General features: G+C 41.0%; 1 protein-coding gene across 1 annotated transcript in view; it reads left to right on the forward strand.

Moving 5' to 3' along the window:
* Positions 1-1081: 1081 nt before the first annotated feature.
* Positions 1082-16663, forward strand: part of LOC310943116 (plakophilin-4-like) — a gene marked incomplete at its 5' end in the record, with an annotated part of 74547 nt that continues 58965 nt past the window's right edge. The window contains one exon of the mRNA XM_083908633.1: positions 1082-1210. Coding sequence (XP_083764759.1) covers positions 1082-1210 — 129 coding nt within the window. The remainder of the gene's footprint in view (positions 1211-16663) is intronic.

Raw genomic sequence — 16663 nt, forward strand, 5'->3', positions numbered from 1 at the left:
AGGCGAGGAGTGGCACCTGGGTTGGTCAGGCAGGAGGTAAGACATTTGCTCAGTGTGCCTGCTGTGAATTATCCAACACTTCCCCTACTGTGATCTCTCATGCACTTGGACATTAAGTGGAGATACGAGTAGAGAGATGGCAAAAGTATTTCCGTAGAATATCCAGAGTGATTTAGGCGGACTCTGGATTTGCTGAAAGTGAATAAGGTGTCCTTTAAAGATATAATATGTAACTTGTATTAGCTATATAGCTATTACTTTGTATTTAAATAATGTTATAATACTAGCAGCAGACGTATAGTAACAACTACTACTACTACATGTAAAGCAGTTTTTGTCATTGTGTCAATTTAGCAGAAATTTAAATTTGCATTATTTGACTAGACAGACTAGACACTTATCCCACGATATAATATATATGTACGTGTACAAACCCATCTTTTTGTTGATATCCAGGGGATGACAGCAGTAATGAATCTCTAAAGCAGTAAATGTCATAGTAAATTCTCTGTTTCCCTTAAGTCGCAATGCTTTGGTGTCATAAGACTCAGGTTTGCTCTTTGCTGCTACAGCTCCGAGCTACAGGGACCAGGACCAGCTTCCTTGCCACAGCAGATATCGTCCTCTCCAGTGCCACAGGCACCAAACCTGTTCACCTGGAGAGTTTTGCTTACATTCTTGGTATTTCAAGCCTTTTTTTACTTTGATGGGTTTGAATTCCCTTTGTTTTGAGCCTTGATTAGAATTGCCGGTCTTATACGGAATCATAATTGAACTCGTTTTGTTGTCTTAAGGCCATATGGCTTTGATTTGCACTGATCCAGACATGAAACACGGATATCATTTTTTTTCCCCAACCATATGGCATGTGTGGGTGTGTGTTTGTACCACTGGCGGTGGTGGCATGTGACTGTTGATAGTCGCACTCAGCATCATACGCACGCCTGTGTGTACTGGGGAGGAGTTTACAAAGTGTGTGTGTGTTTGGTTTTGCACACACTTACGAAATGTTAGCGGTTTTTTTCTGTGAGTGCCTGAGGTCATCAGATTATTGTGTGCTGTGTGTGTGTATGTAGGAGGAATGCCAGCTCCTGAGCAGAGCCCAGTAACGGAGGAGGGGCTTCTGCTGACCATCCGCGACACGTTGCCTGGCCGTAGAATGGAGGTCGACAACACTCCAAACAACATCCTGGCCTCCGTCAAAGAACAGGTAAAGAGTTTCTCGCATTCAAACTGCTCAAATTACTTGAGCAATTCCTTTTATACCTTTTATGTTGCACATTATACTGAGATGAATGAAGAAATCCTTCACGTTCTCACAGTGTTCATAATGGTGTAGAGTTATGTCACTTATGAGAGTTTCCCATGACCATCTTTTATGTCCTGACAGAAAACAAAAAAAATATAAACTGTAGCAAACATACCACGGTGAAAGACCGTTGAGTCTTTTCATCACTGGCCTTTTCAGGAATGAATGAACTGTCCAGAGAATTTGATCTTGACATTTGTCATAGTTTGCTTTTCACACATGACAAATACAGAAGGGGAATGTGTCCGGATCATCCAGGTGAGATGGCGACACTCGGATCAAGCATGTAGGAGGTGGGAAACTCACAAACCCATCCACTCTAGGTGATAGGTGAAGTGTTGAGAGCAATTTTTGCAGACACTTGTGTTATCACACACGGAACCATCCAGTCGTTCTCCACAATGGTTTGTGCTTTAGTGCAAGTCTCAAAGCAGCTTTTAATTGCACAGAAACTAGCAGTGTTCCTGCTCGCTCACCAAACATACAGAATTACACTGTGCAGGCTGGGAAACAAAGAGGCACGATTCTCTTTACTGGATGATTTTGAAGCAATTATTGTAAGGTTAAAAAGTTGGAGAGCGTTGCTTCCAGACTCGTTAAAAGATTTCAGGTCAAAGCCCCAGATTCCCTCTGACTGAACTACTCCTGGCACTGAGCTATTGTCTTGTCATGTGTTGTGTGTGTGGGATTGTGAATCTGTTGATAGCAGGATCATGGTCAGAATGTTTTATGTCTTGCAAAAAAAAAAGAAAATGCAAGTGGAATTGTTGGTTGTTTATTGCCTGCGGTGGTGGCCTGGCTTGCATCAATGGCCAACCAGGAAGATCATCTCCTGCTGGAGCCTCTGGAGGGACAAGCCCTCTGACTCACTTCATATTTGCCTTTCTGTGATTCATCCACACTCCAGTCCTGTCTCGTACACACACTTTCCTTTCCTTGCTCCTCTCGAGTCCTCCATATTCTTTGGTAATGCAACACAGGACAAACTGGGCTAAAGGAAATTTGCTCATTACTATTGACGTTATCATCAGAGTCCTTTTATGGGATACCCTTAAGCAATCATTAGACATTTGAACTACACGTTGAAATAAAGTAAATGTATTTATGGTCAAAGATGTCACATAAATCTGATTCAGGCTTCCTGTCGTAATCTTTGTTTTGTTTACAAGAGGGAGAAAGGAAGGAAGTAGGTAAGGAAAAGAGGAAGGAAGCAAGGAGGGAGCACCTGTCAATGTCACTTCCTTCCCTGGAATATTCCTCACTGGTTTGCCCGGTTGGAGCAGATATCCATGCAGGCGAGCAGGAAGAGCGAGCTCTCCGTTGCGTGAGCTGTTGCTCTCACGGTGACATGCTGGAGATCAGCCTCGGAGGGGATTCCTGCTAAATAGACAAGACTGCAGAATGATTGCTTTTGCAACTAAATAGTGAGCGGAGCAAACGGGGTGAGCGAGCGTGAAAGAGTGAAAGTCAGAGGAGGTCAGAGACGAGGGTTAGTGTGAGTGTGGTTTTTTTTCTCCCCCCTCTGTGCGTTTGCGTGAGGTTTTCCTGTGATTGTTGAGCGGCAGAGCTTCGAGGGATCCCGCTGTTGATGTAAACATGCACATCTGCTGGGCTGAAACGGTGGCCACAGTTATGGCTGGGGCTTAGGATGACTGGGGTTTTGGTAAGTGTTTACTCTTTAAGACTCAATTGTCTTTTATTTTTAGCTCCACAAAGGATGTTATGTGCAGCAAAACTGTGAAAATTAAGAATGGCTTTTGATTAAACTTGCTGGGGGTGTAGGGTATCGCCCATGAAAGAAATTATTATTTGGATTATGGATTGAGTCGACTGATACTGTGGGAAACTTTTTTTTTCCTTTTCCGTATTTCCTCCCTTCAGTCATTCCTCTCTTTCGCTTCCCAAACTTCTGTTTGTGTCACTGCGGCAGTTACAGCTGCACAGGCTTTGCCCAGATGCCCAAACAAGGACAGATTCACCAACATATTGTGGACGCATGTCCTCTGTGTCCATTTGCTTGATTTTATGTCCCCTTTTTCCTCCCTGCAGTCTTTCTTCTACCAGTCATGAAGGAACTTAATTCGGTTGTGTTGCAGCTTGTATTAAATCCAGTCCTGTCTTTGCTCTGTGCTTACACTGATCCACCATGTGAATGACACATCCATAATGGCTTATTATAGACCCAGTTTAAGTGCTACAATGTCATTGTGTTTTTCTTGCTGCATGTTCCCACTCGCCTCAAGGAACTTCACACAGTATTTTTCAAACATGGCTTAACAGCAAAGCTGAAAACTGTAACTGTTATGCAGAATAAATTTAATATCTATTCCCTCCTCAGTATTTATTATCATATCAAATTTTAATTTAACCCAAGGGGGTTGTTTCAAGTATTATCTAAGAATTTTATCTGTTTCATTTTAAGAGTAATTGAAGCTGCTGGAGGCTGTGGCACTAACTCAGACAGACCCGTCCTTCTTAACGGACCCAGAAATCACACACAGCTTGGATGTGTTTCTTGTCAGTATGTTTTTTACTGTTCCAAAAAAGTAACGGGTAATAATTCTATAATATAAAGAAAGATGGGTGGAAAGATGGGTGATATCATTATGACAATTGTTTCAGCCATACTTGGTAATACATTCAAATCAGTAAATGTATGCAATAATATGGGCTATTATAAAATTAAAGTTAAAGTTTAAGAAACCATTTAAAAACTCTTTATTTGCAGAACGCAATTAACACTTTTGCAACACATTTGTTAAAGAAGGAGGTGAAACATGCTCAGCAATTATACATGTTATATCTCAGTATGTTTGCACAATGCATAAATATTTTGTGGTCTTGACCTAAGCTACATTGCCACAGAAGAGGTGTTTAATATGCTAATAATTATTGCCCAGCCCTGGGCTATTTTTAGCAAGTATGTCCCTTGTCAGAAATTGTCAAAAACAAAGAAAGAAAATCCCATGATTGCATCTTTAATTTCATTCCTTTCCCCCTCTTGTCGATAATGTGTCTTGCGAGCGATGCAGAATAGAGGTTCAGTGTTGCGTTCCTTGCTGCTGATGTGCGTTGATGGCTGCTTTCAATCAAGTGGCTTTTAACCACCAAGTCATTAGTAGGTTACAGCTTTTTAATGAATAGAATGGTCGACTGCATTTTGTCTGAACCAAGACTTGGCACATTTACATTCACACCGGAGCGTTCTCTCCTCAGTGGTCTCAACGGTGAAATTAACAAGTCATAGGTCATATGTCTCATTAATGTATGTGCATCTTAATTAGCTTGAACCTTTTTTGTTTTATTATTTATTTATCGTTAGCCTGCCTTAACTTTTAGTTAATGGGATTCTGCCGCGGCAAGTCCTCACGCTGTTTGGCTGTTTTAAAAAATTAGGTCTGCAAATGTTGTACAGCGAGGAAGGACATTAACATTTCATTTTCAAGTTCTCCTGGCCGTACCATTTGGATGATCAAATACAGAGATTTAATTGCATATTCATTTAGCACCTTTTATAAATGATAGTATTTTTGCAGTCTGAGCCAACATCGTAATCAAGCCTCACTGAGAACCAGTCAAATTATATTTTTAAACCAGTATTCAGGCTGTTACAAAGCTGTCTAGTATAGACTCCTGTGACACCCAATGCACAGCCATTAGTGGGTGTGAGGTCAGGTCTTTAAAGAGTGTTTTTATTGATTACACTATTCTCCTCTTTGCTCCCACAACATGTCCCGAGAGAGGAATAGCTCCTCACCAAGCACTCCACCAAGTACACACACATCACCAGTGACTCCTCAGTGTGCATCCTTCACTTATGTTGCGTGTTCCAGCATCAGTTATCTCAGGGGGGGGCGAAATGGGAAACGTGGGAGGTAAGATGGGCGATGATGAGGCTTGTGGCTGCATGACAGCACACGCATTGTTTGAGTAAACCTGGGTATGTGCAAGTTGGTATTAATTAAAGCTTTTGATTCAGTACAGCAATATCACATAATCTGCCGTAGTTATAGTTTGTTAGAAGAAGTTTTGTGATTATAATGTTCGGTAGCGACCAAAGTTCTCAGGTGTCATTCAGAGTGACATTTACAAACTCACACTTGCCTGATGTTATTGTTCTGTTTATATTCAGTGTTTCCGACATTACTAATTCAGTTTATATCAGGCGTATTGGGAGCATCATATGCACATGGGAGTTCGCTCTTGGGCACAACCAAGACAGAGTGAAAGGGGAGTTTGTGCGCGAGAGTATTGCTCACGGCCACGTGCCGTGAACAGCTACAGCTTGAACGATGGGATATATGATGTAATCATTTTACAGAAGATGTCGCAAGCGTGCAATAGCATCCTCGCTTTCTTCGTAGAGCAGTAACAGAGAAAAACACCATGTTGTGACATCCGTTGTCTCGCAAGGTTAACAAAATCCCCAGAGAATTTCAACAAAAATCTGTCTTTTACTTTTTGAGTCCTACTTTTTACAGGCAGGCCAACAAATAAATGGCTGAAAACATAACCACCTTAGTGAAGGTAATCATTTATGGAGAACACTGCCGTTAGTGTTTCTTCATTTCACAGGATCAGCAAGTTCTTTATATGCGTTTTATAGCTCCAAGAGCTTTGGACATTGACAGAGGAGGCAGGTAATTTAGTTCTTTATTCTTTCTATTCCATGCTGAGATTTCCTTTTAAACATAAAAGTAATTATCTGGTCAAATTAGTCCTTGCAATAGAGCGCCACTGAGCAGACAATTCCTTGAATCAGATTGCGTATTTTGCCCTGGGAAACACTGTGTGATGGTGTGCTCTCGTCCCCGCTCTATTATGAGGCTTTGCCCTCAGTGTAACGCAGTTATTAACTGTGCCTGAACATGCCTATATGTATTACGCAGCTGGCAAAAAGGGGCTCCAGCTTCATTGCACGGTGATGTTTCCACATGCCACCTCACAGAAAACGGCACAGTGGAATTTTACCACTTTGCTGGAGTCTGTTCTTTCACTCGAGTGCTTTTTCCCTGGCAAACAAGAGTCAAAACACTTCAGTGACCTTGTTTTCATCTGAATCGGGCACAGATTCACAGGCAGGCTCCGGCATACTTTGCAAAGCCCATGAGCTGACCTTGCTTTGAGTGTTATTACTCCCAGCTTTCGCTGAAAGACCTGATGAGCTGCCTGAATTAGTCCTCTTTTTAAATACAGATGCCAGGCTGTATCTTATTTTAATGAAGCCACTGTCATCTTTTTCTAAGCGACTAAATTTGAAGAGTTAACGGTTTAGGTCAGGGAAAAGCTTCAGAGCAGTGTTTTTGCCATTATGCATTTTTCAGGCCCTAAGTGCAGCAGAAAGGTTAAATTCTCCTCCTCCTCCATAGGCGAGGTAAAGACTCTAATTACAATCGACTAGCAATTTTCTCTGCTACTCGAGGTCTTATCTGCCTTCCTCTCCCGAGTGCTGTGACACAGGCAAGGCGAAATTCAGAGGCATATGCATTCTGGCCTCGATTGTAGTCATAAAAATGGAAGCCTGGCTCCGAGCAATTACCCCAGTGGGAAGCAGAACAAGCATGAGAGGAAAAGAGGCAGATTCAGAGCGGAGGGATACGGGTGAAGAAGAGTGCCCAGATATAGAGAGGAAAGACTAAATGCTCAAATATCGAGGGAGGGCACAGGCGGTGACGGAAGGTGGTGGGCGAGGGGGAAAGGGACAATAAGCATGACACATAGAGAGGCACAGTCAGATAAGCTGTCACCTGTGAATGCATAATGCTCTGTGGCAGCAGGTTGTCAATGCAAAGGAAAGCAGAAGAGGTAAAGACGAAGAGGAGATAATCTTCACCCCACGTGACATGGAGGAGGTGTGTATTCATTAGGAATGGGCAAGGAATATTTGATTAGAAAGCACTGATCACCGGTTATTGTGACTAATTATATTAGAAAGATACAGAACTGAAAACAGTTTTTTATCAGATATAGATCAGTGAAATTTAACCGGTTTCTTGAATGCATCCTAAAGCCGCTGCTCTCCGCTCAACACTCTGTGGACTCTGCATTATTTTCACTAGCTCTCATGTAGTGGACATTGTTGTGGTTTGTCTTCTTGGAAAATGGAGAATATCCCACTGTTGTTCGTTTCTTTTTGGAGAATTTGGAGAATCGTGTCTTTTGAAATAGCTGGAGATGACTCAGCTTTAGTTTAAAAGGTCTAAAATGACCGTATCGGACTGATATACGTATCTAGCGGCAGAAAGTGGTATTGTGCCATCCCTTTTTGAAACGTAATTTAAATTCTGGGTGAAGAACTAATGGTTTTTTCCTCCCCTGTAAAACTGCAGTGAAGTTGGTTTGAACTTGAAAAAAGTACCCTGTTGTTGTTGCCCCTGAAAGAGTCAAATATGTGGCACAAAGTCCTGTTGAATATTCAAGTAACACTACACTTACCTATCCCATAGTTTGTTTGTGTGTGTGTGTGTGCATGTACGTGTGCAATCATGTGTCTGATCTGGCACATCACTGTCATTTTGAATCCAGCCTTGGGAGATTTTTCCCAACTCGCCTGTTAATTCTCATCACCATCACTGTCATCATCATTGTTTTTATCATAATCATCCTCATCATGTCAGCGGCACGCACAGAGGAACTGGTCATTGGGGAGCAGTAGTTGTACTTGGGGAAGGTGAGAGCACAGTGAATAGTTAATTGTTGATGAGTCCACTGAGGAAGTTGAGGAAATTGAATGGATAACTGGCCAATGGGAGTGAGATTTATAGATTTCTCTGCATCCATCGTACGGCCAAACATCGCATCTTTAAAGACGCGTTTCTCAAAAGTGAGTGATGCAGAGGTATTAACATTGGCAGTCTTTGTTCACAGCAGCACACCTCCCAAACTGACAGTCCCTAGATTGCTGACTTTCCTCATTTTGCCCTGGAGCTATGTTCTTTGTGTCTAACACAATGCCGCTGATCTGTTAGTGGAGCGACATGACTACATGAATAGCGCTGGGTTAGTTGTTACACTGCTGTAGCGTTGTAGCCGTTTTTCCAGTAGAGGAGATACAGATTGCTTCTTTGAGTTACACTCATTTGCTGGCCCGCATGCCTTGGCATTATTATCATCAGCTTGTCGCTGCACAAAATAACGGCGGGTCTAGTACACACCCTATTCCAGACCTGATTGCATTTATAAATGTTCAATCGACATTGCCAAATGAGTTAACACAGCAGTGGCTAAGCTTATGGCTCGCTCCGCTGATGAAATATGCTGCAGTATTAATACATGAATGAATGAGCGGTACTGGATGATGAAGGCAGAAGAAAGCAGTAATGCAACATTCCAGCCAGTGAAACACCAAGGCTCGATAAGGGAAGTGAAAGATGATGGAAAGGAAAGGAAGGGGATCACGAAGCAGTGAAAAGATAACATCCAAGATTTCTATTCAACGAAATGGATGTAATTTGTTTTTGTCATCATTATTTCTCGTATGATTATTTTTGAACAACTCTATTTTTGGTAATATGTTACATACTATACTGTGTAATTTCATTCACAATTCAATTATTATTCGATTTAAAATAATGCGGCGTTTCCAAGGAGATTTAAGGAGAAGCAGGTCTGCAAACAGAAATATGGTAGAACATTACAGATATAATAATAACAATAATATAGTAATGTAAACATAATGTCTTGATAAAACCATATTATTTGTAATGCAATTCCGAGCTTGGTAATAACTCACAATGTTATAATAGAGAGATAATTTCCAGCTATTTCCAAAGTAATATTAGAAATAATAGCACAGTTATGAGAATTACTGTATAGGCTTTTTATTGGTGTAATTCCTTCACATGAAATGTTGTTAAGTTGAAATTCATCCTCCCTTATGTCCAAAACACAATTTTAATTGTTATTATCAAGGTATTATTTGATGATTACTGTACAAATAAGATGATATTACCACCATATAACCAAATTATTACCACATTATTACCATATTTTTACTGGACTGTGTGGTGTTTGTTACCGAACAATTCATTGTCTACCGTTTTATCCTCCACATGAGGGTCACGGTCGGCTGGAGACAATCTCATCTAACTCGGGGAGAAAGGCATGTTTTTGGACTGTGGGAGGAAACCGGAGAACCAGCTTACATTAAAGATGTCTATTCAGTGATGGGTAGCGTTTGGCAAGTGCGCTCGTCAAGTGAACTTTACTGTTACTGTTGAGCAGAATTACTGATGCAAAGCAATAAAGTTGTCCACTGTTCAACTTGGCTACAAATCCTCTCGTGAGCTCATCCAAACTTAGCTCGAGTCCTCGGTTACTCTCGTAGTTTGAGGCTCTGCAGGCACTACTGTGTTTTTTTTATCTTGGGGGGCGGAGAAGAAGTGTCTCCATGGTGTGTTATGAGTTCACTTTCATTATGAAATAGCTCTGTGAAAAATGCATTAGCTTTCCCGTGACTAAGAAGCCACCACTATCATTCATCAAGAAAAAAAAAAAAAGTGATTTTCTGGATTGTTCAACAGCGGATCAGTTTCAGTGTTGCAGAGAGTAATGGAACAATAAGGCACAGCCACAATGAGCTGGTGGTTGGTTGGTGTTGAAGAGCTGCAGGCGACTGGCTGCACATCTCCCAAATTCACAGCGAGGTAACCACCTTCTTTCACTGTGCTAGACTCCACACAGCATATGCGGGGTAAAATAAGGCCACAGTTGCTCACAGAATGAAAAGGTCAATTATTGTCTCGCTTTCATTTTTCTCTCTCTTTCAAAACAGCACTGGCTTCTTTGGCTGCCCACAGAATTTTGTGACATAGTGTCAGTAAATCAAACACAGCTTAAAGCTCACATAGAGTGGTCCTGTTGCACATATATGTTAGTTATGGAGGTCTACTTATATACATTAACTTGTTTTTATGGTCAAAAACCTCCTAGTTGCTGTAAACGAGCCGATAGAAATCCTCTTTTCTGACGCTGTTCCCCATCCGCGATATTTCAGACTCAACTCTCAACCCAGCTTCCCAACTGTCTTGTGATTGGCCAGTACCCGGAAGTGACATATTCAGCACACCCGCTCTCAGAAGCGCAGCTCCCCCCTCTGGAACGGTGGATGCACTGCTCCTCATTATCAAAACATTGTTTTAACGATGTTTAAAAAAAGTTTTGTCACGACTCCCCGCCGCAGTCCCTTTTATGACTTTGACCCGGAGTCAGACCCAGAGTCAGAAGACACTGTCGCTCGTGAAACACCTCCACAACGGACGCTATTCTTCTTCTGCGGTTCAATGTACGCAACCGGATGTGCCCAGAGCAGGACGATCTGCTGTTCCGGAGAAGCGTTGTTTACGTAACCAGACTGGGTTCTTTCAGAGATCTTGCTGAGCCCGGGATTACAATTAAACACAGCGTTCTCAGCAGTGGCTGAACTGTTTGTTTTGAACCTTCAGGGCTTCTTAAACAAGGTAATGATGCAGATACACACTAAAAAACAGCGTTAATTGGAACTTCCGGTCTAGGTCCGCTTTAAATCTTCAGTATTTTTTACAATAATGGAAATTTGCCACTGCAAAATCTGCTTTTGAAACATTGTGTTGTGACCACTATGCTGGGGAAGTGATGGTCATAGTCTGGAGTAAAAATGCAATTGCTGGCATCACGCCGTCTATGCTAATGAGGCAAAAATGCTTAGTGTGACATGGTGATTTAAATTGAGAGATTGACGATCACTCATGGTTCTCATCTTTAACCTTCGTGTCCCTTCTGTTTGTACAAATCACATCTCACAATAACCAATTTATAGTAGTCGTTGCAGATGGACCATTTACATATTCTGATGAATTAGTATCTGCAAATGAGCGCCAGATTCCAAAGCTAGATAAACAGAAAACCCCCTCAACAGTTTTTTCAACAGGCTTTTTAAAGTCTGATCTTTTCATGTTAATTTTTCCCCTCATATGGTTCGTCTTTTATGTTTGTGTCATTGGCAGTGTTCTCTTTTGTTGTCAGTCTTTTGAGTGGCAACACATGACAGCTCTTGTTATAGTGTTCACCACACAAATGACAGTTTCTTTATTAAGCCAAATTGTAACTTCCTTTTCATGTTCAAATAAGAGAGCAATTATGTTCCGTGGGGACTTACTCATCTTTTAGTTTGTTTTTGTAGGTACGAGGTCTTGATTGTGGGTTTGGAAACCAGGTATATTTTATTGATCGATTTTATTTAGGAATTATTTGGTAGTAACTACTACATGGACTCCTCCACAAAGGTCGATATATTTGGAAAATGGGAGCCAGTAGTAACTCAGGTCAGAAAGACCTTCTTTTTTTTTTTAGAAACCCAACTCCTACAACAGGATTTCCCTGCATTCATCTTAAACTCTCTCTATTCAAACTACAGTACACCAAAGTGTTGTACACAGAATATGAAAAAACTAGTAGCCGTGTTGCCTGTTTGTGTATTCTGCTGTTAATACCTATGACATTAGAAATCCTGCTAGAAATTACGTCCTATTGTAGACTTGCGTTTTCATTATCTGAGAGCGAATGGTGTTTCACGTTCCTGTGTGTGTGGCTTCTTGACACATTATCAGCTCATACAGTACAAAAGCTGCAGCGTAGCTGTGGGTGCAAAAGCAATTTTCTCCTTCTGATTCCACCCATAGCTATGCCAGCACCCACTCTCATACCTTAGCAATCCACTGTACTGTATTTTTGAAGATGTTTATTCTCCTCTGCATGATTAAACAATAGGTAATCGATTACTTCTTTTAATGGTTAAAACCAGCTCTCTGGTGTTAAATTATTTGACTAAGACATTGAAGAACATCAGCATTTTTAGGTGATCTTTGGTGAACTTATCTTTCATATCCTACAAAATATGACTTTTTCTATTGTTTTTGATGTATGCTTGTTTGAGAGGACCATCACGTTTCATGAGTGTATGAATGAACCATCGATATCAGATTTGATTCAGGTGTGAACAACGGATCTGGTCATCTGAACGTAGCCAAGGTGACTTTGTGGTGGATTTAGAACAGTACAGCACGATGTGGTTCCTTCAGGTCTGGCCATGTAGCCTGTTCTGGGCCCTGTTCTCTTTGCTGACACCTTGGGTGTGCTATTCTATCCCTGCTGCTGCAAAAAAAATCCTTTAACCTCTACTGTCATTCTCCCAACGTGCAGCAGAGCCGAGCTCCCGTTGGAATGCGTCTGCAGCGACGCTGCATCGAGCGTTACAGTTCTGTCAAGCCTCACTGCATCTTTAAATCCCTGCAAAGCAAATACAGGGGTTTGACACGTTTTATTTGATGGAAAATAGAACAGAACATGTAAAAATAAATTACCACTGTGGATTAAAGAATGAAAACAGTTTCTCTCCGGTCTTCTGTTCAGGGATCTTTTTTTGGTGCGTTAAAATATGGCTTGATAATGCACTAGAGTGATAGGGTGAGGAGTGATGACTCCTCCTCAAACACTGTAATGACATAAAAACCCTCAGCATGCTTTATCACCTGTGAGTATTTGCCCTGGTTCCTGCACTTCTGCCTTTATTTTGCTACTTTGATATGTCACATGAAAATGTGTCTTTCCTGGATGTATAAACACAAAGATCTTTATTTATATCTACTAAAGTTGAGGTAATGAAGTAGAGAAGAACACAAAGATGAACTAAGACCGTAGTCTGACTAAGACAGGCAATTGGACAACTTGCCTCTATAGGGTGCCACTGTATCTCTCTATAAGCTGCTAGTGCATATTGAATCAGTTTCTTGTTGACCTTTACGTCACAGGAAAAACAAAAAGCGAATGGTGATATGGATCATGCTGTGGTTTTGTATGTTTCTTACTTGTTGTACATGTTAGTCGTGATACAAATAAGATGGAGCATGGCTCTTCTGGTTGCTACGCCGTGGTACATGTCTCCTTATACTTCCAGGTCAAAGACGAGGGAGGAAGTTTTGGTTCATGTGCAGAACGCCAAGTCAGACTCCAGTCTGACTAAGCGTTTACATGCAGGACTAATCGGACTATGAATCGCATTATCCAGGTATGTTAGTCGGACTAAGACTAGCTTGATTTAATCGGACTAACATGTTTACATGACATTAAGAAAACTGAATTATTGCCTTAGTCCGACTAAAATCAGGTTTTAACATGTATGCATGCATGTATGTAAACGCAGTGTGGAGTATTTTGTTAAACTGAGACCCAAATGGTTGTTGAACAGGAAGTTTGATGCCGGTGCGTTTATTTTAATATTCTGCACAAACACTGGCGAACACCGGTGTTCAAGGACCTTGGTCCCCAATTAAGTACGATGAAGTATTAAATATGCATGAAAATATATTCTGTAATTTGCAAATGTGACTAACTTAAAAGCAGGAGACAGCATCTGCTCACACGACATGGTGACATTTTCTGAATGAAGTTGGGAGGGCAGGAACTAACAAAGCGTGAGTTGTGCTTTTTGCCCAATGAGCTTGTGAAAGATGTTGGAGACCTTTCATGACATCACGTTATCTGTGCTTCTTTGCCTGCGGAGCTTTTTTTTCCCCAGCCATCTTTTCAAAATAAAACTTTTTAAGATTTCATATATGTGTCTTCTGACATTTGGTGAAATTAATGCAAAACTCTTGTTTTTAATGACACATTGATGCCAAAACATATCAGTTTGTTTATCTTTGCATTAGGCTCTTTCAAAGTCAATGTATTTAAATCCAGTTTTATGACATGTTGGGGGGGGGGGGGGTTGTGTGTGTTTCTTATCTATGCTGAACCAGCAGCAGGCAGAAGCCACTTCAGGCATTTCACATGGGTCTTGTGTTGTCAGCAGCACCCATAGAAATGACATGGGGAGCGTGTATGTTGGTAGTGTGGTCTGCTGCCATCATGTGTCATCAGTTTCTTTAGAGCCTGGCTAAGGACAGATGCAGACAGGATCTGATTCAGCTCATTGTACTGGCAAATAAAGGCTGTGGAGGCTTTGTTTTTACAGGAAAGCCAGTGGCACGTTGCCCCTGCCCTCTCCCTCCACACTACAGTAAGGCCAGTTTCACACAGAATGTGTGTGTGGCGCGTCTCTCTTTTGATTTAGGTACACGTTAATTAATGAGTGTTCACACTGGCTACACAGTGGAAATGATGTTTCTTCATAGTTTCAGCATCCGTATTTGCCAGACACAGCATGTCCTGTTTTATTGTGAAATAAGTGCAGCACCAAGGGGGGTGTGGCTTCATGCTGACGGGTCCTGGTATTAAGCGAGTACAGAGGCGTATTTAGAGTATTTAAAAGTATGTTTTGTGATTTTCAAAGGCAACCTCTATGTAAAACACAGCAGAAGTATGGATGGGAATCAATATTGGTCAATATAGGTATTGGTCCGATACTGGTATTTTGTCTGTACTGTTGTTGTTGGTGAGTTCCGTTTGTTATATGAACATTATTCCTGAGTCTCTGTGACATATTAGGAGGATTTTATGGCCACTTGCTTTAGATTTATTACATGATGCCCCTTTAACTCTCAATATGAGATCTAAGGAGCTGTCACTGTAAGTGAAGTAAGCCATCATTAAGCTGAAAAATCAAAACAAACCCACTGATTTGTTTCATTTCAAATCCATCGTAGTGGTGTATAGAGCCAAAAAGATGTCCCAATATTTATGGACCTGACTGTATGTCTTTAAAGTGACTCAGTTTAAATGTGTTGTTTAACAGCTTCATAGTTCATGGTCTTAAATGACCGTATTGGCCTAATATCGGTATCGGTCGAGTTTGTGATATTGGTATCAGTATCGCACATGGTTTGTCCCATCCCTTAGCAGAAGCTCTGCAGCAGCTCTCTGGCAGGTAAGCAGGAGTCATGCACGTAGTGTGAATGACAGACACGTGCAAGGCGCCGCAGAGCAGCGCTGCTGTCGTCACGTACTGCACACGTATTCAGTGTGAAGACTGGTGCGAGGGTGAGGCTGGGTCCTCACCCGTTATAAAAAAAAAATAAAAAAAATCATAAGCCCTGTTTGATGGTAATTTCTGTTGTGCTCAGCCTGACTTGGTGGATCATTAAACTGAATAAATGTGTCACATCCTGTTTTGCGGTCAAGTATAGAAAACACCATGAATTATATAGAGCAGCGAGTGCTCTCACTTCATGGCTAATTTGAGCCTCGCTCGCAAATGTGATCCCCGATTCGTCAAACCAGAGATTACACTGGCACTGTGCAATCCCAAGCTAATTATGGATATATTGAATACATATACATAAGAGTGTTAATGAGCCATCCAGAGTAAAGTGCTCCAGTAATTTAAAAAAAACAGAAATGAAATGAAAATGACAGTATAAATTTTCTTAATAGTGTACGAATAACCAATGTCAATGACCCAATGATTCCACAGCTGAGAATCATCTGCAGCCACTTTGTTGGGAGACAGAAAAAGGAGGAGGAGAGTGCTTCATGAGGGAACCTCTGCACTGCCTCAGCGCTTCTCCGTAGTAAGAGAGAACAGCAGGGTCGGTACGTTGCCTTCTCCATCTGTGAAAGGCTTTGAGCGTCTCCGAGTATCAGGGGTGACACAGACTTTTGTGACTTATGGCTGCAGCAGATGTCTCTCTGTGTGTGTGTGTGTGCCGCGTTTGATCAAGATCGTAGATGATCTAATCACCGTTGTTGTCGTCCTTTTGTCTGCATGATTTGCCGTATATAATGAGGTATCCCGAGATGAAGAAGTCACATGGACTGGAGACAATGACACGCTGCCAAACCAAACAAGTGGATTATGAGATTAAAAGACACAAGGCACAGGAAAATGGTGGGCCAAGAATAGTGACATAATGCAGGAGCAGGGAATCTCCATCTCTTAATTCAAAACGACAACAAAACAGTGTGTTCTGTCGCTCAGTACGTGTTTAATCATTTCATTAGCTTTTGTTAAACATTAATTAATGGTAACTATAACTTCATCCATGGTATCCACTGTATGTTAGAGCCTGATACGGATATTAATATGAGGGAGCATTTTTTAATACCACTGAAATGTAATTTCTTCATATTTTTCCGTTCATCCTGAAACTTAATTATAAAAGAAGTATTATTTTTATAAGGGAATGCAACCAAATAAAATGAATAGATAAAATAAACATACAGTTAGTCATGTTAATACAATACAATACAAAAGTCACCGTAAACAATGTCTTCACATCTCAAATTAAAAAGTTATGTTATTATATAACAAATAGTGACACAAGTGCACTTTTGTTAAATATTAGATTCAATATCTGTTGTCAATTATATAAACCAGTGTGTTATTGCCAGTTTTTAAAGGTGCTAATGGTCTAATTTAGGCATTTTCTGTATCAGTAT

This window comes from Microchirus variegatus (assembly GCF_963457635.1).
Source record: "Microchirus variegatus genome assembly, chromosome: 22".
NCBI classification, from domain to species: Eukaryota; Metazoa; Chordata; class Actinopteri; order Pleuronectiformes; family Soleidae; genus Microchirus; species Microchirus variegatus.